The following is a 22,571-nucleotide window of genomic DNA, read 5'->3' on the forward strand; positions in this document are numbered from 1 at the left end:
CAAAACCCTTGCGTAGAAACATTGTACGATATATTAAAATGTCAAGCCGGTTTACATGGAAGCCTTCTAAAAATTAATTACTCAACATGGGTTTCTTTCCCCCATCCCCCCCTGCCCCGGCTGTTTCTTTTTCCAGAGATCCATTAATGTGCTGTTCTTGCTTTGTGAAAAGTTAATTAGCCTCTCATGTCTGCGTTCTATGAAAACCTGTTGAATTAAGAGATTTTACTATTAAATTATGATTCACAGAATTAGCTATCCTACAGATAAGAGAGCCGAAGACGAAGACTGGGGCCACACATTCTCCCTTGTTTCTGCCTATTTCCCATTATGTGCTGGTTAAGCAAGGGAAAATCATAGTAAATGTGCTTATTTCTTTTTCTTCTTCTTTTTTTATTCACTGCTATTTGGACAACGCGTTGAAATACTCTGTGTTTTAATCCACCCGATTTTACAGACTTTACCATTCTATTATACCTTTCCGAATTTATCAAACAAAATTGATCAAATGAAATGTCTTTTGATAATGTCTTATTTTGTTATTTCTAACTAATGTTAGAATGTTCAAGGGATGCGGTGGCTCAGGGTTCACCAACCAAACCGCGAAGCCCTTATCCACGCCGACATAAGTGCGGAGGGCAAATCCGCGCCGTCCGAAGCGCTAAGGAAAAAGGCGACCCTACCGCGATGACATAACCGCGGAGGGCAAATCCGCGCCTTCCGAAGCACTCAGCACCCTAACCCTAACCCTAACCCTAAACCTAACCCTAACCTAACTCTAAACCTAACCCTAAACCAAACCCCTAAACCTAATCCTAACCCTTACCTTAATTTAAATCGGCTTTCTGCCGCCGCGCTGTTTTAAAGCGCCCTTCTGTCACCGCGCTGTTGTCGCCGCGGTGATGACGTCGTGGCTTTAGCGACGCGGTTTTATCACCGCTATTTTGACGAGCATGGTTTTGTCGAGCCACGGTGGCTCAGTGGGTAAGATGCTGAGCTTGTCGATCAGAGAGGTTGGCTGTTTGGCGGTTCGAATCCCTAGCACCGCGTAATGGAGTGAAATCCCATTACTTGTCCCAGCTTCTGCCAACCTAGCTGGTCGAAATCACGTAAAAATGCAAGTAGAAAAATAGGAACCACCTTTGGGGGGAAGTTAACAGTGTTCTATGTGCCTTCAGCATTTAGTCATGCTGGCCACATGACCACGGAGACATCTTCAGATAACGCTAGCTGTTTGGCTTTGAAATGGAGATGAGCACTGCCCCCTAGAGTCGGGAATGACTAGCACATATGTGCGAGGGAAACCTTTACCTTTAACTAATGTTCAGCGCAGAAAATGGGATTGCGCATTTTCCCTCATAGAATTTCTCAGAGTGTACCTTGTGTTTTTTGAGCCACAGCGATGCCTTCCACCACCAAGATGGTTATCAAGAACACTGCGGAGAAATAACCAGAGAAGAAATGTATAAATAGAACAAAAGGGATATTTGGCTTTATATGTCAAAAGGGAAACATTATGTGCAGGCTATTATGCTGCTTGATTCGAAAGGAATCACAAAATTGACACTGAACATTTTGCGTCAAGTGTCACCAACAATATTTGCAGCCTTTATCTAAAACAAGGGAGAGGAAAATCAACTTAACATGTTTGCCCAATATCCAGAGCCTGACACCTTGAAAATGAAAGGGCATTTAAAAGGACAGGATAAATGCTACTCTCTCAAAAGAACTCTCTCTAAAAGCCACTTCATTTTCTATATTCATCTTTTTAACAACTTTTTCAACAGTTCTTCTGAACCCTGGTGGCAAAGGATGCTAATATCTTTCTGAGGTGAGACAACAGAATACAAAGAATGAAAGGGGAATACCACAATTTGTAATGCTCAGTTACATATTTTCAATGAAGGAAATATTTTATTATAGCACGGAACACCCTGGATTTGAATGTTTCACCTGTTGATTTTTTTTAAAGGTACACATGATGTTTGTTTAAATCAGTGTTTCTCAACCTTGGCGACTTTAAGTCCGGTGGACTTCAACTCCCAGAATCCCCCAGCCAGCAGAGCTGGCTGGAGAATTCTGAGAGTTGAAGTCCACCGGACTTAAAGTCGCCAAGGTTGAGAAACACTGGTTTAAATAATCTTTCCAGATTGAAGTGACCTGTTCAGTATATCCGGTTCTGTCCCAGATCCATAAACAGAACAAACGCTCTGAACTGAAATAAATTCCTTTATTAGGAGCCCCAGCAGCCCCAGCAAAACGTTTCTCTCTTAACACAGGCTAACAAGTCTGTCCGTTGTCTGCCACATCTATTTATCTCCGCCCCCTGCCTTTTTTTGAATTTGGATTTGGATCACGTGACCCACGTGGGGAGGCTGCAGAGGTCATAAGTGCGAAAAATGCTCCTAAGTCACTTTTCTAAAGCTGTTGTAACTTTGATCGGTCATTAGAATAATAGTTGTATGTCAAGGAGGACCTGTAGTTCAAAACCACGATTTCAATACTTTACAAAGTATAGGGCCGAGTTAACATATATAGGGAAGTTTAAAGGTTTGAGTCTTTTAGAATAGAATAGAATAAAATAGAAGAGAATAGAAGAGTAGAGTAGAATAGAATAGAACAGAATATAGAGTAGAATAGAATAGAATTATAGAGTAGAATAGAATAGAATATAGAGTAGAATAGAATAGAATTATAGAGTAGAATAGAATAGAATATAGAGTAGAATAGAATAGAATATAGAGTAGAATAGAATAGAATTATAGAGTAGAATAGAATAGAACAGAATATAGAGTAGAATAGAATAGAATTATAGAGTAGAATAGAATAGAATATAGAGTAGAATAAAATAGAATATAGAGTAGAATAGAATAGAATTATAGAGTAGAATAGAATAGAACAGAATATAGAGTAGAATAGAATAGAATATAGAGTAAAATAAAATAGAATATAGAGTAGAATAGAATAGAATTATAGAGTAGAATAGAATAGAATATAGAGTAGAATAGAATAGAATATAGAGTAGAATAGAATATAACAGAATATAGAGTAGAATAGAATAGAACAAAACAATATAGAATATAGAGTAGTGTAGAGTAGAACAGAATAGAATATAGAGTAGAATAGAATATAGAATAGAACAGAACAGAGTATAGAGTAGAATAGAATAGAATAGAATATAGAGTAGAATAGAATATAACAGAATATAGAGTAGAATAGAATAGAATAGAATAGAGAGTAGAAGAGAAGAGAACAAAACATAGAATATAGAGTAGAGTAGAGTGGAGTGGAGTGGAGTGGAGTGGAGTGGAGTGGAGTGGAGTGGAGTGGAGTAGAGTAGAGTAGAGTAGTGTAGAGTAGAATTCTTTATTGGCCAAGTGTGATTGGACACACAAGAAATTTGTCTTTGGTGCAGATGCTCTCAGTGTACATAAAAAGACAAGATATATTCGCCACAAATCATAAGGTACAACACTTAATAATAGTCATAGGGCTCAAATCAGCAATCAGGAAAAAAAAAAATCAATAATATCAATCATAAGGATACAAGTAACAAAGTTACAGTCCAGCAGTCATAAGTGGGAGGAGATGGGTGATAGGAACAATGAGAAGACTAAGAGTAATGCACCCTTAGTAAATGTCAGTGGTGAGGGAATTATTTGTCTAGCAGAGTGATGGCGTTTGGGGGAAAAACTGTTCTTGTGTCTAGTTGTTCTGATGTGCAGTGCTCCATAGCGTTTTGAGGGTAAGAGTTGAAACAATTTATGTCCAGGATGTGGGGGGGTCTGTAGATATTTTCACAGCCCTCTTTTTGACTCATGCAATATACATGCCCTCAATGGAAGGCAGATTGGTAGCAATTGTTCCTTTTTTGCAGTTCTAATTATCCTCTGAAGTCTGTAAGACTTTAGTAAGAAATCATAGAATCAAAGCACGCTTATATTCTGGATTCTGGATGAGACGTGTGGTTGCAAGGCAATAATCCATAACAGAATGACCTTCGCTTATGATCAACTCTTTTCTTCTGCAAGTTCTTCTATCTTTCAAATATCGTTCCTATATTCCATTAAAAATTGTCCACACTCCCAAATACACCTCCCTCCCCCACCCTGGTCCCTGATTTCGTTAATCCTGATCTACGGCAGAATGTAACTTCCCAACAGACGGCACTGCAGCTGCTACAGATGGCTAACTGGGCTTCATCGTTACTGACCTGCTCAAGTCAGAGAACAGACATCATAAAAGAGAAAATCCTATTTTCTATTATGCGTCTCCCGGGTGTTGCTGCACTATTAATTAGTTGCCACCAAGAAAAGGGAGCTGTGTTTTAAATCAGTCCCTCGGTTGCTATATTCAGTTGCTACAAGGTTAGCTTCTCCCCCCCCCCACTTTCTTCCTCTGCTTCCAGAACTTGCATCGTGTTAACCAGCGACAAACGTGATTTCGCTTTATTAATGAGGTAGCTGTTGTCTAAGCAAATTGTCTTGTCGTGCAAAAATTCTAACATCGGCCCACAGAGAGTCTATTGGAGGGGGATGATTCGAGAGATCAACAAGGGAAGGGGGAATGGATGTGGAAGAGGGACTTGGATATCTCGCTGTGGCCAACTCTCCACGGCCAAGTCAAAAAAGGAAAGGAGGGTGGAAGGAGGGAAGGGAGGAGAGGAAGGGGGGAATGGAAGGAGGGAGGGAGGGGAGGAGGGAAGGGAGGGAGGGAGGAAGAAGGGGGAGTGGATGTGGAAGAGGATCTTGGACATCTCGCTGTGGCCAATTCTCCATGGCCAAGTCAAAAAAGGAAGGGAGGGAGGAAGGAGGGAACGAAGGGAGGAATGGAAGGAGGGAGGGAGGGGAGGAAGGAAGGGAGGAAGGAAGGAAGGAAGAAGGGGGAGTGGATGCGGAAGAGGATGTGGCCAACTCTCCACGGCCAAGTCAAAAAAGGAAGGGAGGGAGGAAGGAAGGGAGAAGAGGAAGGAATGGAGGGAGGGAGGGGAGGAAGGAAGGGAGGGGGGAGGGAGGGAGGGAGCAAGCAAGGGATGGAAGAGAGGGAGCAAGGAAGGAGGGAGGGGAGGGAAGGAAGGGAGGGAGAAAATAAAATAAAATAAAAAATGCAGAAGGAGGAGGGAGGGAGGAAAAAGGAATAAAAGAAAGAACAAAAGAAAGAAAATTCAGAAGGAAGGAAAGAAAGAAAACAAAACATGCAGAAGGAAGGAGAGGAGGGAGGAAAGAAGGAAGGAGAGGAGGGAGGAAAGAAGGGAGGAAGGAAAAGAAAGAATATCAAAATGCAGAAGGAAAGTAAGGAAGGAAAGAAAGAAAACCAAAAATGCAGAAGGAAGGCAGGAATGGAGAGGGGCAGGGAGGGAGGGAGGATTTGGATGCCAGTCTCTGCTTTTGCAAAACCAGCCTTTTGATGTTGTGAGCGAAGGAGAGAACTCCACCACAGGCACCAAAGGCAAAGAAGGATTTTCAGTGCTACTACCAAGCCCCCTTCCTCACACGGCTGCAGCTAGAGACCCAACCTCCACATCATATATAAAAAAAAAACCTGATTGGCTTTCACCGAAGCGCCCGCTGATTCTATAAATAGTTCAGCAGTGTATATATGTGCGGAAGATGAGCGGGGCACAGGAACAGCATGGCTAAGTAGCAGATAAAGCAGGCAATTACAGTTCGGGGGGGGGGGGAGACGTCAGACGCTCCTTTCTTCTAAACCAATTTTCACCCCATTCACTTTTTTTGGGTGAAAACCTCTGAATGCCGGCTTGCTTTTCTACCTCCCTCTCCCTTTTCATTCCCCAAACTCTCCCGCATCCTCCCTTTTATTCTTTCTCTGCTATTCTAGTAGGTCATTGCTGGGGGGAAAATATATATATATATACCATGCCGACTTCTTGAAACTCAGATTCTCTTATTTGGAACAACTGAAGGGAGGAAGGAGAAGGTTCAGACACAACATTAAATGAGTTTTCTATCATGGGTCAAAAAGAAAAAGAAGAGAAGAGAAGAGAAGAGAAGAGAAGATAAGAGAAGAGAGAGAGAGAGAGAGAGAGAGAGAGAGAGAAAGAGAATTCTTTATGGGCCAAGTGTGATTGGACACACAAGGAATTCGTCTCTGGTGCCTATGCTCTCAGGCTACACAAAGAGAATAAAATACATTCATCAAGAATAAAAAGATACAACACTTAGCGATAGTCAAGGTTACTAATAAGCTATCAAATCGTACTAGGGAACAAATAAAAATAATATAAATTGAAAGATACAAGCCACATGGTAAGCAACAGATAACCCTTGTCTTGCGACCATCCTAAGGAACAGAATTTTTATGGCTAAACAAGGAGATTGTTAAGGGAGTAGTGCCCAATTTTATGACCTTTTTTTGGCCACGGTTGATCAATGAATCACGGCAGTTGTTAAGTGAACCATGCAGTGGTTCTTGGTTGTGTGTTGAGGCTGTTCTCGTGATTGGGGAAGCCAAAGGATGTGTAACACAGAGAACGTGTGGCATTTTTCCTCGCTACATAAATTCTAGAAGTCATGTAGTAGCACCCCAGGGACAAGTACAGGTAGTTTTCAAGTTACGGCCACAATGGAACCCAACATGTATGTTCTTTAAGTGAGAAATTTGATAAATTTGTCCTGTGTTATGACTTTCCTTGCCCTTTGTTAAGTGAATTGCAGCAGGTGTTGAATTAGTAACCCGGTCGTTAAGTGAATCTGGCTTCCCCCCCCCCATTGACTTTGCTTGTCAGAAGGTCACAAGAAGGACACGGCAACGGTCATAAATGTGAATCGGTTGTCAAGCGTCCGAATGTAAATCACACGATCATGGGGATGCCACAACAGTTGTAAGTGTGAAAAACGGTCGTAAGTCACTTTTTTTCGGTACCGTTGTAACTTTGAAAGGTCATTGAAAGCACTGTTGTACGTCGAGGACTGCCTGTGCTATTCAGCAGACACGATAGCCACTTCTCTGAGTTGTTCAACAAGCCATAGTTGTGTTAACGATGAATTAACACAAAAAACCTCGACAAAGATGTCGTCTTTTGAGAAAGTGGTTTATTCCCAGTCCAAATTCCACTCCACTCCTTAAGAGGTTGGTTCGAAACTGAATGTCTGTCCCTCTCGTTCTTCTTTAGCAATACACCTAGTCCTCGACTTACGACAACAATTGAGCCCAACATTTTTGTTGCTAATTGAGACTGTTGATAAGATCATTTCACCTCATTTTACCACCGTAGTGGTTCAGTGAATCACTGCCATTGTTAAATTAGTAAAAGGATCTTTAAATGAATCTGGCTTCCCCATTGACTTTCCTCATCAGAAGGTTGCAAAAGGGCCCCGGGAACGCTGCAACCGTCATAAATGTGAATCAATTCCCAAGTGTTGAATCCTGATGCTCGATGACGCTGCTGCAACAGTCGTAAATGTGAAAAACGGTCATAACTCCCATTGTAAAGAAACTGTTGCTTTTTCAGTTTTTTTCAGCACCGATGTTAACTTTGAATGGCCCCTAAGTGAACTGTTGTAAGTCAAGAACTCCCTGTTCTCTTGCTCGATGATAGAGTGGCTGCAGAGTGATCTGAATTCAGACAGGAGAAGCTGGTTCAGATAGCGGAAGAGCACACTTGTCGTATCCGTCAACACCTCTAAAAAAATACTTTTGGTGTCTTCCTTTTTTCTTTGCGCTGCGCAATTCTAGCGAAAGATGCCTTGGATTGCAGGTACCCAGGTGTGTCTTTGGACAACTCAAGTCACTTTTCCTTCTTGACAACCGGTTCACAACGTCGTCCCATTTGCCAAGCTCGAAATTACGACAGCTGTAAAGATGTGCTATATTTTCTTCTACAGCTTCTATTCCTAGTCCGATAAACGCGATGTGGCGATCGCTTTAGCGCTAAAGTCATCCTGTCACCTGTGAAAGCTTTGCTTGCCAGAGGCAGTGTCAGGGTTCCAAGTAATAGAGCTCATAACAAGCAAAATTGTGAGGCAGGTAGATCCCTCAAAGAATAACTTTATTGGAAATATCATATTGAGCTCATAGCAAGCAAAATTGTGAGGCAAGTAGATCCCTCAAAGAATAACTTTATTGGAAATATCATATTGGCGCATATCTGGTTGAAAACCGACTCTGAAGTCTCCCACGGTTTTCACCCAATGAAAAGTAAAGGTTTTTCTACTTTCTCAAAACAATCAGTCACATGGTCCAATCACAGTGCGGACTGGCAGCCCGGTTGCATCACTCCGCCTTTCTCCGACCAGGTGTGAGAATGACCTTGGTTCCCAAGAGAACATATTTTTGCTTTGGCTAGAGAATCCCCTCTATCTCAAATCCCTCCTCCTTATCCCTCGGCTCCAATGTGGCAACACTGAAGCGGTCAAAAATGGCTTCGGTCAGGTTAGCTTCAGGGTTTGACAGATAAGGAGAGAAGCATGAGTGATGTAGAGATGTAAGTAATTTAATTGGATTCGGTAGACCTGCGAATAGGCAGAAGTGCTTAAAAATAGGTCCTAGCTACCTATCCAGCATATTGCATGATCTATTTAATTTCAAAAGTGGTTAGAAAAATAATTAAACTTACATGCCACTCTAAGAACTAAATACTTAATTTTAACTTCAGGTTAGGATAAGGTTTGGGGGACCACCAGTGGTGGGTTCCTCACCGGTTTACTACCGGTTTGCTGAGAGGGCATTTTGCACGCCCAATGTTTATTCTGCTCTCTCTCGCACGCATTGCTGCACATGCGCAGTTGACTGAAAACTGTTAGGAAGGAACGATAGGAACCCACCTCTGAGGACCACCCAAGATGTTGACAGAATACAATTACTAACAATACAGGCCAGCACAGCCAGTGGTAAAAAGATCCTATCACGTGTAGTTCAGCAGTATTTAAATGAGCATCAATGGCCCAGCTCTATTTTAAACAGCCTCTTTGAAATCTGATTCAACACTAGATTACATAGAAACTACATTACGCTATTATGTTTGTCACTGATGCTTATCTTTAAACTTCCGATGACTAGAGCCGATATTAAATGTGGTAAGTCCAGAATAAAACCTCTCTTATCAGGACCATGAAACAAGAACAATGGTGGAGTTACTTCTGGATAGATTTTTGTCTGACTGCAGACAGAATCTTGCCAGGTTAAAGCATCCATCTGTATAACTATTAGATGTATTCTGTGAATTACTAGGGAGGATTCAACATTGCTCTCTTCCAGCCCACCAGACATTCAAAACTCCACTGCCCCTTTCCCCGCTGGGAAGGAGCTCCTCCCTCCTGCAACTCCTGATTACATTCCTCCTCTAACTGCCGGCAGTTCGAGTCTCACCGGCTCAAGGCTGATTCAACCTTCCATCCTTCCGAGGTGGGTAAAATGAGGACCCAGATTGTTGGGGACAAGATGCTGACTCTGTAAACCACTTAGAGAGGGCTGTTAAGCACGGTGAAGTGGTATATAAGTCTAAGTGCTATTGCTATTTTCCTTCCTTCCTTCCTTCCTTCCTTCCTTCCTTCCTTCCTTCCTTCCTTCCTTCCTTCCTTCCTTCCTTCCTTCAGTCTAAGTGCAATTGCTAGTAGGATGGAAATTGAGACCCCCTCCCCTCGGAAGCCAACTCAGAGGTTCATGGTTGGCATGACAAATAAGAGATTGTTTTGATGTGATATTAGCCTAATTAATATGGTACATCACACATGGATAGGAATTTCCAGAGTGGGCATAAGCAATGTCGTAACTTTAATGGTCACTAAATCAACTGTTGTAAGTCGAGGACTACTTGTATTCTTCTTTCCATTTCCCCCTTTGGTCTGCGTTGCTATGAAGGTAGACATCTCTAAGCACCTATTACACCGTGACCCGTCAAAACCGCGCTTGACTAAGCCGTGCCCGATTAAACCGCGTCGCTGACGTCATCAACAGGGCGACAACAGCCAGCACGGAGAAAGAAGGGCGCTTTAAATAGCGCTTTGAAAGCAAGCCAATTCAACTTAAGGTAAGGGTTAGGTTTAGGTTTAGGTTTAGGTTAAGGGTTAGGGTTAGGTTTAGGGTTAGGTTAAGGGTTAGGATTAGGTTTAGGGTTAGGTTAAGGGTTAGATTTAGGGTTAGGTTTAGGATTAGGTTTAGGGGGGTTAGGTTTAGGTTTAGGGGTTAATTTTAGGTTTAAGGTTTACAGCGTGCTTCTGTCTCCGCACTGTTGTCGCCCTGTTGATGACGTCAGCTACGCGGTTTAGTCGGACGCGGTTTAGTCGAGCGCGGTTTTGTGGTGGAACCCTATTACACAGCATTGTAAAGCCGCTTGGATTGAGTTTGGTAATAGCGACAACGGGAAGACTGTTCTGATGGGCAAAATTCACTGCAAGGGCTTTCAGAGAAGGTCTTCATAAACTTCAGTAGATCATTTAATAAGCTTTAATAAAACAGACCAGCCAAGATATAAATCAAAGCTTGATAGCTGAAAATTTCTGTCTATTTTGGAAATCCTGGTTATGTTGTTGAAAGCAAACAAGGGAACGCTAATCCCGTGCTTCTCACATACTACACTGAGGCAAGCATTACAATGGTGATAAAACCCCTCCACTCCGGGTTGGGTTCTAGCAGGCACTACTACTGGTTTGCTCATGTGCGCACTTTGCCCGCGTGCTGCGTGTGCATGCCCAGTGCAATTAAAATTGCATTGAAAAACAAGACGATGGTGCCATTGGCGCTGCCTGGGGAACCGGTTCGGGGGCATGGCAGGCCTGGGTCTCACTGTGTCCCTTGCCTGCAGTCTTGGTGTAAGTTCTGGAAGCCATTTTTCTTTTTTTGCTTCCTGACTGCCACATATTTTAGCCTAGGACATTGGGAGGGTTTTGTTGTTGTTGTTGAAGCAGTGGAAACTTAGCCATAACAACATTCCTTGCTCGGGAATCAAGGATATTTACCTGCGCCTGGATGGGAGTGACAGGGGATTCTCTCCAGTCAAGTCTGAAGAATGGATTGGACCAGAGGGGGGTATTCAGCAGGTTCTGACCAGTTCTGGAGAACCGGCAGTGGAAATTTTGAGTAGTTCAGACAACCGGCAAATACCACCTCTGGCTGGCCCCGCCCCCATCTATTCTCTGCCTCCCAAGTCCCAGCTGATCGGGAGGAAATGGGGATTTTGTAGTAACCTTCCCCTGGAGTGGAGAGGGAATGGAGATTTAACAATATCCTTCCCCTGCCACGCCCACTGAGCCATGCCACGCCCACCAAGCCACACCCACAGAACCAGTAGTAAAAAAAAATTAAATTCCACCAGTGGATTGGACCATGTGAGGAACTTGTGGGTGTGTGGCAGGGTTGTGAACTTTGAACTGGGTGGGGAAAAACTGGGAGCTTTCGGATTGGGGTTTCCGACAGATGTGCCAACATAAACATCTCTAATAAAGTGGAACTTTGAGGAACATCTAGCCTCAGAGTTTTATTTCATTGGGGGTGTTTTTTGGAACCCTGATAAGAACCTGAATCTGAAAGCTTCCAGGTTTCCCCCACCCAGTTGAAAATTCACAACCTTGCTAGGCGGCACTCGGAATGCTGCAAAACTTCAGCAAGTAGAAAATCTGGGAAATTAATTCCCCTTGAAGCGGCTTTTAGCTTCCCTTCCACAATCCTTCTATATTCTATATTCTATGTTTTGTTCTCTTCTCTTCTACTCCATATTCTATTCTATTCTACTCTATATTCTGTTATTCTATTCTACTCTATATTCTATTCTATTCTACTCTATACTCTATACTCTGTTCTGTTCTATTCTATATTCTATTCTATTCTACTCTATATTCTATTCTGTTCCATTCTACTCTACACTACTCTATATTCTATATTCTGTGTTGTTCTATTCTATTCTACTCTATATTCTATTCTGTTCTATTCTATTCTATTCTATTCTACTCTATATTCTGTTCTAGTCTATTCTACTCTATATTCTATTTTATTCTACTCTACTATTCTATTCTATATAATTCTATTCTATTCTACTCTATATTCTGTTCTATTCTATTCTATTCTACTCTATATTCTGTTCTATTCTATTCTATTCTATTCTAAAAGAATCAAACCCTTAAACTTCCATAGATATGTTAATTCGTCCCTATACTTTGTAAAGTATTGAAATCGTGGTTTTGAACTACAGGTCGTCCTTGACATACAACTATTATTCTAGTGATTGATCAAAGTTACAACAGCACTAGAAACCGGATATACTGAACAGGTCACTTCAATCTGGAAAGATTATTTAAACCGGTGTTTCTCAACCTTGGCGACTTTAAGTCCGGTGGACTTCAACTCCCAGAATCCGCTGTGCTGGCTGGGGGATTCTGGGAGTTGAAGTCCACTGGTCTTAAAGTCGCCAAGGTTGAGAAACACTGTTCTATGTGCCTCGAAGAAAATTGTCAAGAGACTCAACGGAGCGACATTTTCCAGGACAGAAAGAAGACTGAAAGGTGCAAAGCGGATTTTATTAACGTCTACAGACGGTCCTTTGAACTTTTCAAGTTACAACGGCACCGGGGGTGGTGGGGGTGGTGGACTTATGATGGTTTTTCACACGTACGACCATTGCAGCATCCCTGTGGTCACGGGATCAAAATTCAGATGGTTGCAGAATCCTGGAATCATGTCATCTCTCTTTAGACCAACAATGTCAATCAGGAAGCCGGATTGATTTAACACCCGTGTTGCTAACATAATAATTGCAGTGATTCGCTTAACATCTGTGGCAAAAAAAAAATCATAGAATGGGGCAAAACTCCCTGGACAGATGTCTCGCTTAGCAACATAAATTTAAGGGCTCAATTGGAGTGGTAAGCCGAGGACTACCCGTATTATGTGCCTTGGGTTATGACTTGAAAGAATGAATAGGACTGAGCACAACACAATAGTGTATGCTTCAGGTTTAGAGTTTAAGACAGTTTAATCTGTCTTAAATACCTTAAAAGATACTCTTTATATGACAGATGGATGAATGAAAGAGATCCGACTTCAAAACCTCATTAAACCAGGATTACTCTTGGAGGACTTTGATTAACCTCTCAATTCCTCATTCCCATAAAACATTCTTATTACCTCCTTAGCCAATTTCCCCTTAATGAGGAGCTTAACTTTCTCCCCCCAAGTATATAAATTTTTACTTATACTCTCAGATTTTACTACAGTGGTACTAAGATAACCACAGGCAAGATGTTGCACTACTGCTGGTCCTCGACTTTACGACCACAATTGAACCCCAAATTTTTGTTGCTAAGTGAATTAAGTGGTTAAGTGAATTTTGCCTTTTCGTACGACCTTTCTTACCACTGTTGTTAAGCGAATCGCTAGAATTGTTCAGTTAGTAACAAGGTTGCTAAGGGAATCTGGCTGAGGAACAATAATAATTACATGATCCCAGGGCACTGACTCGTCATAAATAAGAGTCAGTTGCCAAGCATCTTGATCGCGATGCTGCAATGGTCGTTAAGTGTGAAAAATGATCACTTTTTTCAGGATCATTGTAACTTTGAATGGTCACTGAACAAACTGTTGTAAGTCGAGAACTACCCTCTTTCCCTGAAAATAAGACCTCCCCGGATAATAAGGCCAATCGGGCTTTTGAGTGCATGCGCTAAAATAAGCCCTCCCTGAAAATATTGCAACACAGCAGCAGCCATGAGGTGACCACACTCACCGCTTCCTGCACCTCAAAAATAATAAGACCTCTCCGAAAATAAGGCCAAACGCTTATTTCAGGGGGTCAAAAGAAAATTATTTTTGAGGAAACATAGTAGTTGTACACAATAAATACTATTCTTGTAAATTTAAAATGAAGGTTAACAACATCATACTCCGGATTTTTGTAGTAAGTTTATAAAAAAGGATTTTGAAAACTTGAAAGTTCCAGAAAGATTGAAATTATTTTTCAGTTTTTTTTTTTTTTTAGAACTGTACGGGCCTCTTCACTCGAGTTCACAGAATTTCAAAGTGATAACTTTGGGGATGTTATTAGAAAGGATAAATGAAGCATGCAATCCTAGGACATTTGTGGAAACAAAAGAAAATCATTTTAAGCTTAATATACCCTCAAGTTTGCCGAGTAGAAATATATGTCGCATTTATGTTTTAGAAAAGAGGACCAAAAAATAACTTAAAATCATCATGCCTCCCTCTTAGTCAGCAATCAAATTTAGGGAAAGATGCTTGCAAGGCAAAATCTTTTGAGGATTGATTTTTTTTTTTTCAAAACTTGGGATTTTTCATTTGTTTTCATCCCCAAAACAGACCATCAGAATGATCAAAATGGCTTGTTTCAACCTCATTTTAAGATTACTTCACAAACCTATAGGGTTCCTTAAAGCTGACTCAAATTTGTAATTTCTCTTGAGTTATAATGGTTTGGCTCAGCTGTTATTCTTGGTTTATAAAGAAGCGGTTTTCCCTTCTTTAGCAAGTTATTTTCTTCAGGCAGTAAGTCAGCTCATGTATTGTATTAGAAGTAACTAATTTACCTGAAACGTAATCATAACTTGAAATAATGATCTATATGGCTGTAGCTCACTTACATTTCCTATAGCAGTCAATTTATTACATGCCACAATAATCATGACTTTTAGATATCTTCTTCAATTTCAGTGGCTTTTTCCCCCGTTTACAGCGCTATCATGTTTTGTTTAGTAATTTTGTTATCATTATTCTGGAATTCAACATTTCATGCGTGCTCATTTAAAAATAGGTTTTGAAAACATAAAATTAAGTCAAACTACATGCCCCTACATTCTCTGCATTTCTGAAAAGGAAACTGTCAGCTTAAAAGTTATCAAAAGGCTGCAACTTCCTTGAGCATTTGATATTCACACTTACATCCTTGACCAAGTGATATTGCTAAATCTAAATAATAATTAAGCTCATCATCTCTAAAGACGCTATATGATAACGTTGCTTTATCTTGATCCTCAAATGTATGAGACCACTTTACTTGAATACCATAAGAGGTCAGCCTAACTCAAAATATAAATTCTGGCAGCAGCAATTTGTCTGCCTTTTAAATTAAGGAATCAATATTTCAAACTGCCTTCTCTTTCTTAATTCAACATTGGACAAAATAATGCCAGAATTCCCAATGTCTATATGATATCCAAATCTCCAGCGGAGAACAATATATGGGGACCACAAATGTTCTGGGTACAACTGTTTTTCCATAGATGCCTATTTTTTCCCCCTCTCTTTGCATTTTTTGCTATAGAAGCAGAGGAGACCAATGTTGATCACACGGGGACAAAATTCCAGATAAAGAAGGTTTTAAAATAATTTGAGATCTATGGCAATAGTGAAACACACACAAAATAAAGAAACAAACAGGAATTGTTCAAGGGGGAACGTTTGGAAACGCAGCACAATTCATCACAATTCATCGCTTTGCAGTTTTTGTGTTTGTAAGCGAGTCCAAGAGTTTGCTTTCATTGACAAAAGGTGATAAATGGCTGGGAAGCCGTGCCTTTTGAAAGCTCAGCTCTTTGGAGCAAACCTGAAAACACTAGTTCATTCTTTTGCAAACACGAGAAAGAAAGAAAGAAAAAAACAACAACAGCCCAGGAAATCTTGTAGGCTCACAAGCTTTTTTAAAATTAGGATTTGCAGCCCTCTCCTCTTTCTCTTCCCCAAGCCTAATTTCTTTCTTTCTTTTTTTCCCCCCTGGGATGCTGTAGGAATTGTAAGCTAAAGGCATCCCCTAAAATCAAACGGAGCTGCCAATTGGAAAAGAAACAAGACGGATTCGTGCAGCCATCGGTAGCCAGAAAGAAGCTACAGGGCTCCCTGAATTACATCTGACAGTAGTCAAATTTTGCACTAAAAAACCACAAACAAACCGCAAAAAAGTGTTTCAGGATTTCCAGGGGTTAGGCTTAAAATCCTTTTCCAGACCCTGTGGAGTTCAGCTTTGCAGCCAGACTGGAAAAAAGACACTCAGATGGGTAGAAAAGAAATTGTGTGTGTATGTGTGTGTGTGTGTGTGTGTTCGAAAAAAGCCAGCTTTCCGATATTAAATGCAAAATAAAAGAATGGCTGTATATCAAGACCGGGTTTTGAAAAAAAGCTATTTGATGTGACAGAATCGACTGTCTACATTAAGACTATTGAGAAAGAGAGAGGCATGATAGAGCTACAATTTTTCTGTGATTGAAAGGGGAAAGAAAAATTGGAGGCGGGGGAGGAGAAGGTTGCTACATGCTATCTGGAATATCATTACTGCAGCTCTTTTAAAGGTAGTCCTCAATTTACAACAATCCATTAGTGACCGAAATGACTGAAAAAAAGTGACTTCTAATGTTTTTTCACATTATTTGACCGTTTGCAGCCTTCCGATGGTCACGTGATCAGAGTTCGGGCGCTTGGGCAACTGGCAGGTACTTATGACAGTTGCATGGTCCCAAGGTTATGTGATCACCACCTTCCCAACAAGCAAATTCAATGGGGGAAGCCAGATTTGCTTAAAATACCGCACAATTCACTTAACAATGGGAGCGATTCGGTGGCCAACGGTGGCCAAACAAGGGTCATAAAACAGGGTAAAATTCATTTAACAACTGCCTTGCTTAGCAACGGAGAATTTGGGTTTCCTTTTGGTTGTAAGCCAAGGATTACCCCATATTTGGATGTGTAATATTACAGTACACTGGGATAAGGATCTTTCCTGTAAAATAAACGTCATTCTACTTAGCTCAATTTAGATTAGATTAGATTATATTTATTACATTTATATGCCGCCCTTTTCCCCGAAGGGGACTCAGGGCGGCTCACAATTCAAGTCGGGAAGGGGGTACAGACAGGGGATAAAAAGACGAACATAACAATACACAATTTAAAAACACACAACAACCATACCATTCGAGGAGGGGGGCAAAAGCTCTTTAGCCCCAGGCCTCCTGAGTAGATATGAATCCTCATCACTAATAGCCGTCAGAACAACTCCCAGCACCCCACACCACCACCCCCATGACTAGATCCAGGCCATTCAATTTTCACAAGGAGCAGGGGACACAAATCCGAGCCAATTTGCAGAACAGAAAGGAGTAGCAGGGGTTGGAAGGGACCTTGGAAGTCTTCTAGTCCAACCCACTGCTGAGGCAGGAAACCTTACAGCATTTCAGACAAATCTCTTATCCAATCTCTTCTTTAAAAACTTCCAGGGTTGGAGCATCAGAGTTTCTGGAGGCAATTTGTTCTGCTGATGAATTCTTCTCACTGTCGGGAAATTTCTCCTGAGTTTAAGCTTCTCTTAGTTAGTTCCCATCCATTGCTTCTTGTCCTGCCTTCTGGCGCTTTGAATAACAGAGTTGGAAGGCACCTTGGAGGTCTTCTACTCTAATTTGCTGCTCGAGTAGCAAACCCTACATCATTCCGGACAAAGGCTGTTCAGACGCTTCTTGAAAACCTCCAGTGATGGAAGACCCATAACTTCCAGGGGAAAGCCTTCCACTGATTAATCGTTCTCAAGAAATTTCTCCTTAATTCTAGGTTGCTTCTCTCCTTGATTAGTTTCCATCTGTTGCTTCTGGTTGTGCTTTGGAGAATAACTTGATCCCCCGCTCTTCTTCCTATCACCCATCTCTTCCCACTTACTACTGTATGACCAACTTTTTTGCTTACGGTTTATTTTGATTGTTTCCTAGTATGATTCGATTGCTTATTTCTACCCTATGACTATCATTAAGTGCTGTACCTTTTGATTCATGATGAATGTATCTTTTCTTTTTATGTAGGCTGAGAGCATTCTATTCTATTCTACATTCTATTCTATTCTATTCTACTCTATATTCTAGTCTATTTTATTCTATTCTATTCTACTCCACATTCTACTCTATTCTTGTCTACATTTTATTCTATTCTATTCTACATTCTATTCTATTCTACTCTACTCTACTCTACATTCTATTCTATTCTACATTCTATTCTATTCTATTCTACTCTACATTCTACTCTACTCTTGTCTACATTTTATTCTATTCTACTCTACATTCTATTCTATTCTACATTCTATTCTATTCTATTCTACTCCACATTCTACTCTATTCTTGTCTACATTTTATTCTATTCTACTCTACATTCTATTCTATTCTACTCTACATTCTATTCTATTCTACATTCTATTCTATTCTATTCTACTCTACATTCTACTCTACTCTTGTCTACATTTTATTCTATTCTACTCTACATTCTATTCTATTCTACATTCTATTCTATTCTATTCTACTCCACATTCTACTCTATTCTTGTCTACATTTTATTCTATTCTACTCTACATTCTATTCTATTCTACTCTACTCTACTCTACATTCTATTCTATTCTACATTCTATTCTATTCTATTCTACTCTACATTCTACTCTACTCTTGTCTATATTCTATTCTATTCTATTCTATTCTATTCTATTCTATTCTACATTCTATTCTATTCTACTCTACATTCTACTCTACTCTACATTCTATTCTATTCTATTCTATTCTATATTCTATTCTATTCTATTGTACTCTACATTCTACTCTACTGTACTCTACATTCTATTCTATTTACTCTACTCTACTCTACATTCTATTCTACTCTATATTCTATTCTATTCTATTCTACATTCTACTCTACTCTTGTCTACATTCTATTCTATTCTACTCTACACTCTACTCTACTCTACTCTACTCTACTCTACTCTATATATTCTGTTCTAGCGGACAAAATTGCTCGGTTTCGGACGGACTTGGACTCCACATCTGCAGTTCCAGCCGAGACTCAGGGGGACCAAGTACAACAGCTCTGGGTTGAGTTTCAAGAGGTTACCCCCGGGGATGTGGACAAGGCCATGAGAGCTGTGAGTTCCTCCACCTGTGCTTTGGATCCGTGTCCCTCATGGCTGGTTTCTAACAGCAGTGAGGTGACACGAGGCTGGATCCAGGCGGTTGTAACCGCCTCCCTTCGGGAGGGGAACTTCCCCGCCGCACTGAAGGCGGCGGTGGTGAGACCCCTCCTGAAGAAGCCATCCCTAGATCCAGCTGTCCTTAATAACTACCACCCGGTCTCCAACCTCCCCTTTTTGGGGAAGGTTGTTGAGAAGGTGGTGGCCTTCCAGCTCCAACGGTCCTTGGAGGAAGCAGACTATCTAGACCCCTTCCAGTCAGGCTTCAGACCCGGTTACAGCACTGAAACCGCCTTGGTCGCATTGATGGATGATCTCTGGAGAGCCAGAGATGAAGGACATCCCTCCATCCTGGTCCTCCTTGACCTCTCAGCGGCTTTCGATACCATCGACCATGGTATCCTTCTGCGAAGACTGCGGGAGGTGGGAGTGGGAGGCACCGTGTTACGGTGGTTCTCCTCCTACCTCTCGGACAGGTCGCAGTCGGTGTTAGTGGGAGGGCAGAGATCGTCCCCAAGGCCCCTAAAATATGGGGTGCCGCAGGGTTCGGTCTTATCCCCCCTACTATTTAACATTTACATGAAACCGCTGGGAGAGATCATCCGTAGGCACGGGATTAGATACCATCAATATGCGGACGATACTCAATTGTATCTGTCCGCCCCGTGCCAAATCAATGAAGCGGTTGACGTAATGGACCGGGGGCTCGAAGCCGTCATGGACTGGATGAGGATTAACAAGCTTGTGCTCAACCCAGAAAAGACCGAGTGGCTGTTGTGTTTTCCTCCCAAAAATTCGGCCATTAATCCAACACTCAGGCTGGGGGGTCAAATTCTACACCCCTCAGAGAGGGTTCGCAACCTGGGAGTCCTCCTGGATCCACAGCTGTCATTCGACCATCATATAGCGGCTGTGACCAGGGGGGCATTCGCCCAGGTACGCCTGGTGCGCCAGTTGCGACCCTACCTGAACCGGGAGGCGCTCACAACTGTCACTCGGGCCCTCGTGATTTCTAGGCTGGAATACTGCAATGTGCTCTACATGGGGCTGCCCTTGAAGAGCATCCGGCGACTTCAGCTAGTACAAAACGCAGCCGCGCGAGTGATCGCGGGTGCACCTCGATTCACCCGCATTACACCTATCCTCCGCGAGCTGCGTTGGCTACCTGTCGATCTCCGGATGCGCTTCAAGGTGCTATTGACCACCCATAAAGCCCTACATGGCAGTGGATCTGGATACTTGAGAGACCGCCTTCTGCCAATTACCTCCCTACGGCCTATAAGATCTCATAGGTTAGGCCTCCTCCGCATCCCATCGGCCAGCCAATGCCGGCTGGCAACCACAAGGAGGAGGGCCTTCTCAGTAGCGGCCCCGACCCTTTGGAACGAGCTCCCCGTAGAGATCCGCACCCTCTCCACCGTCCAGGCCTTCCGCATAGCCTTGAAGAACTGGCTCGCCCGTCAGGCCTGGGGATAAGGACCATTGCCCCGCCCGAATGTTGTATGCATGTTGTGTATTATTTTATTATGTGTTGTTGTTTTAGTATTGTATTGTTTTGTATTCCCCTCTCCCTGGTTTCTGTGAGCCGCCCTGAGTCCCCTCAGGGAAAAGGGCGGCCTACAAATAAAATCAATTCTAATTCTAATTCTAATTCTATTCTATTCTTTGTGGCAACCCTTCAGATATTGGAACACTGCTATCATATCTCCCCTCCCCAAGGCAAAGAAGTGACCCCCCTAAGGCAAAGAAAGGCAAAGCAGGAGAGCATCTTTGATGGCTCACCAAAACACCTAGGTACTAGCAATCCCAAGTTCAGAGGACAACATGTTGTAGTTCCTTTTTCTGGCTTTTGTCAAATCCTAAGGAAGAACTGACTGCATGCATGGGAGTGGAGATTGAAGTGGGTTGGGAACACAGTGTGATTCCCTTCCCACATGTGTGGGGATAAGGGAAAGCAGTGTGCGTGTGTGTGTGTGTGTGTGTGTGTGTGTGTCTGTGTGTGTTGGAGGGGGGGAGGAAACTGCACACCAATCAGGGAATCCCAGATTCTTTCTTGCACCACAAAGCCTGCCTGCTTTCTCCAACTGGTACCCAGGGAGTTTCAAGAACCTCAAGGAAATCCGGAATCCTTCCTTGGTAAGGAAGAAGGATGCCAAATTGTTGGATGGAAACTGCCAGATTTAAATCCCCCCCCCCACTCCGTTGGCCAAGTAGTCTAGAGCAGGTGTCACCAACCTTTCGGATCTCAGGTCCGAACTAAATTCATAATTTAAAATCCCGCGGACTACTAATATGATTTTTTTAAAAACAACAACAACAACAGATAAACAGTATTTAGTGCAATATTTAAAACAAATGCAAACAATTTTTCTCCGGACCACCAAAATTTTCTCACAGACCACCAGTGGTCCACGGACCACCAGTTGGTGACCACGGATCTAGAGCCAACAAGCCTTGGAGAAGCTTTAAGGAATCAAGAGTTTTGATCTAGAAGAAGGAGGGAAACTTCAGCCTCTTCGGTGCGTTATCACCAGTATTTGCAGAAAAAGCGCCCTGACCAGAAAACCGGGAGATGATGGATTTTAGTTCCCATTTTACGCACTGAAGCCGGCTGGGTGACTCGGGGGCCAGTCCCTTTCTCTCATCTCAACCTACCTATACCCACTTCATAGGGTTGCTGCCGCGGCCGGGGAGGGGGGCGGACACAGGAGGAGGGATGTGCCCCTTCGACACCCCCCCCCCCAAATACCAGTAAGATAAGCCGAAGAGATCAATGTGGCTCGAGAGAGGGAAGAAGGAGAAAAAGGGGTTGCAATCCTTTCCTGAATTTTGGCTGAAATGAGGAAGATGCTAACCGGTGTGGGTTGCTGCATTCAGTGGGATTAATGAATGAATGAATAATAGAAATAATCCCACTCCCTGTGCCGTTTCCTCTCTATACAAAGGACTTTGGTGAAGGGTGTGTGTGTCCCCCCCCCCCCCAGCCCCTGCTTGGTTCCTATGGGGCAGCAGCAAACCCTAACCTCTGGCTTTTCTCCCCCCCTCCCCAATTGTCGGATTTCCCCCAGCGCAAAAACAACATCTGGATGGTCCCTGGAGGAAGCGCGGCTGGGGGACACCCCACCCCCCCAAGAAACCCCCCCCCAACTCCCCCCTCCAACACCGCATCCTGAGGCAGCTCTCCCTTTGGGCTCTTTCAAGACCCCCCCCCTCCGGCAGGGTCTCCCCCCACCCCACCCCGAAGGCTCGTCTGACCCCCCGAAAACGGAATCCAGGCAATTGGAAGCCGACCTTCGTGCGTGGGGGGGGGGGAAGGAAGAGAGATCTAGCTAGCCAGCCACGCGCGACTCCGATCGCGCTGCCCGCACCCGGGGCAAAGCTTCCCGCGGACGAAAAGGGGAACCAAAAACACAACCCGCCGACCGGGTTGGCAACTCCTGGGTGGGCTGCGAGCGGAGGGGCGGGGGGGACCCTAACCCGGATTCCACCGGGGGAAGAGGGGGAAACGCGCGCCCAGACCCCGGAGGAAGGGTCGCCCGCACGCTCCCTCCCTCTCGCCTTTCTTGCCCGCCGGGGAGGATGGGGGTTGTAGTCCTGGCTTGATATGGAGGGGCAAGGAAGACCCCCCCCCCCACTCTCTAGCCCTACCTTCCAGCACCGGGTAGAGCTGGTCCAGAGCCAT

General features: G+C 43.0%; 1 protein-coding gene across 1 annotated transcript in view; it reads right to left on the reverse strand.

Annotated features, from left to right (window-relative positions):
* Positions 1-22,571, reverse strand: part of NETO2 (neuropilin and tolloid like 2) — a 44,769-nt gene extending 22,198 nt beyond the window's left edge. The window contains exons 1-2 of the mRNA XM_032231137.1: positions 22,538-22,571; positions 1,380-1,436 (exon numbers count right to left, since the gene is read on the reverse strand). Coding sequence (XP_032087028.1) covers positions 1,380-1,436; positions 22,538-22,571 — 91 coding nt within the window. The remainder of the gene's footprint in view (positions 1-1,379; positions 1,437-22,537) is intronic.

Source organism: Thamnophis elegans, chromosome 14 (assembly GCF_009769535.1).
Source record: "Thamnophis elegans isolate rThaEle1 chromosome 14, rThaEle1.pri, whole genome shotgun sequence".
NCBI lineage: Eukaryota > Metazoa > Chordata > Lepidosauria > Squamata > Colubridae > Thamnophis > Thamnophis elegans.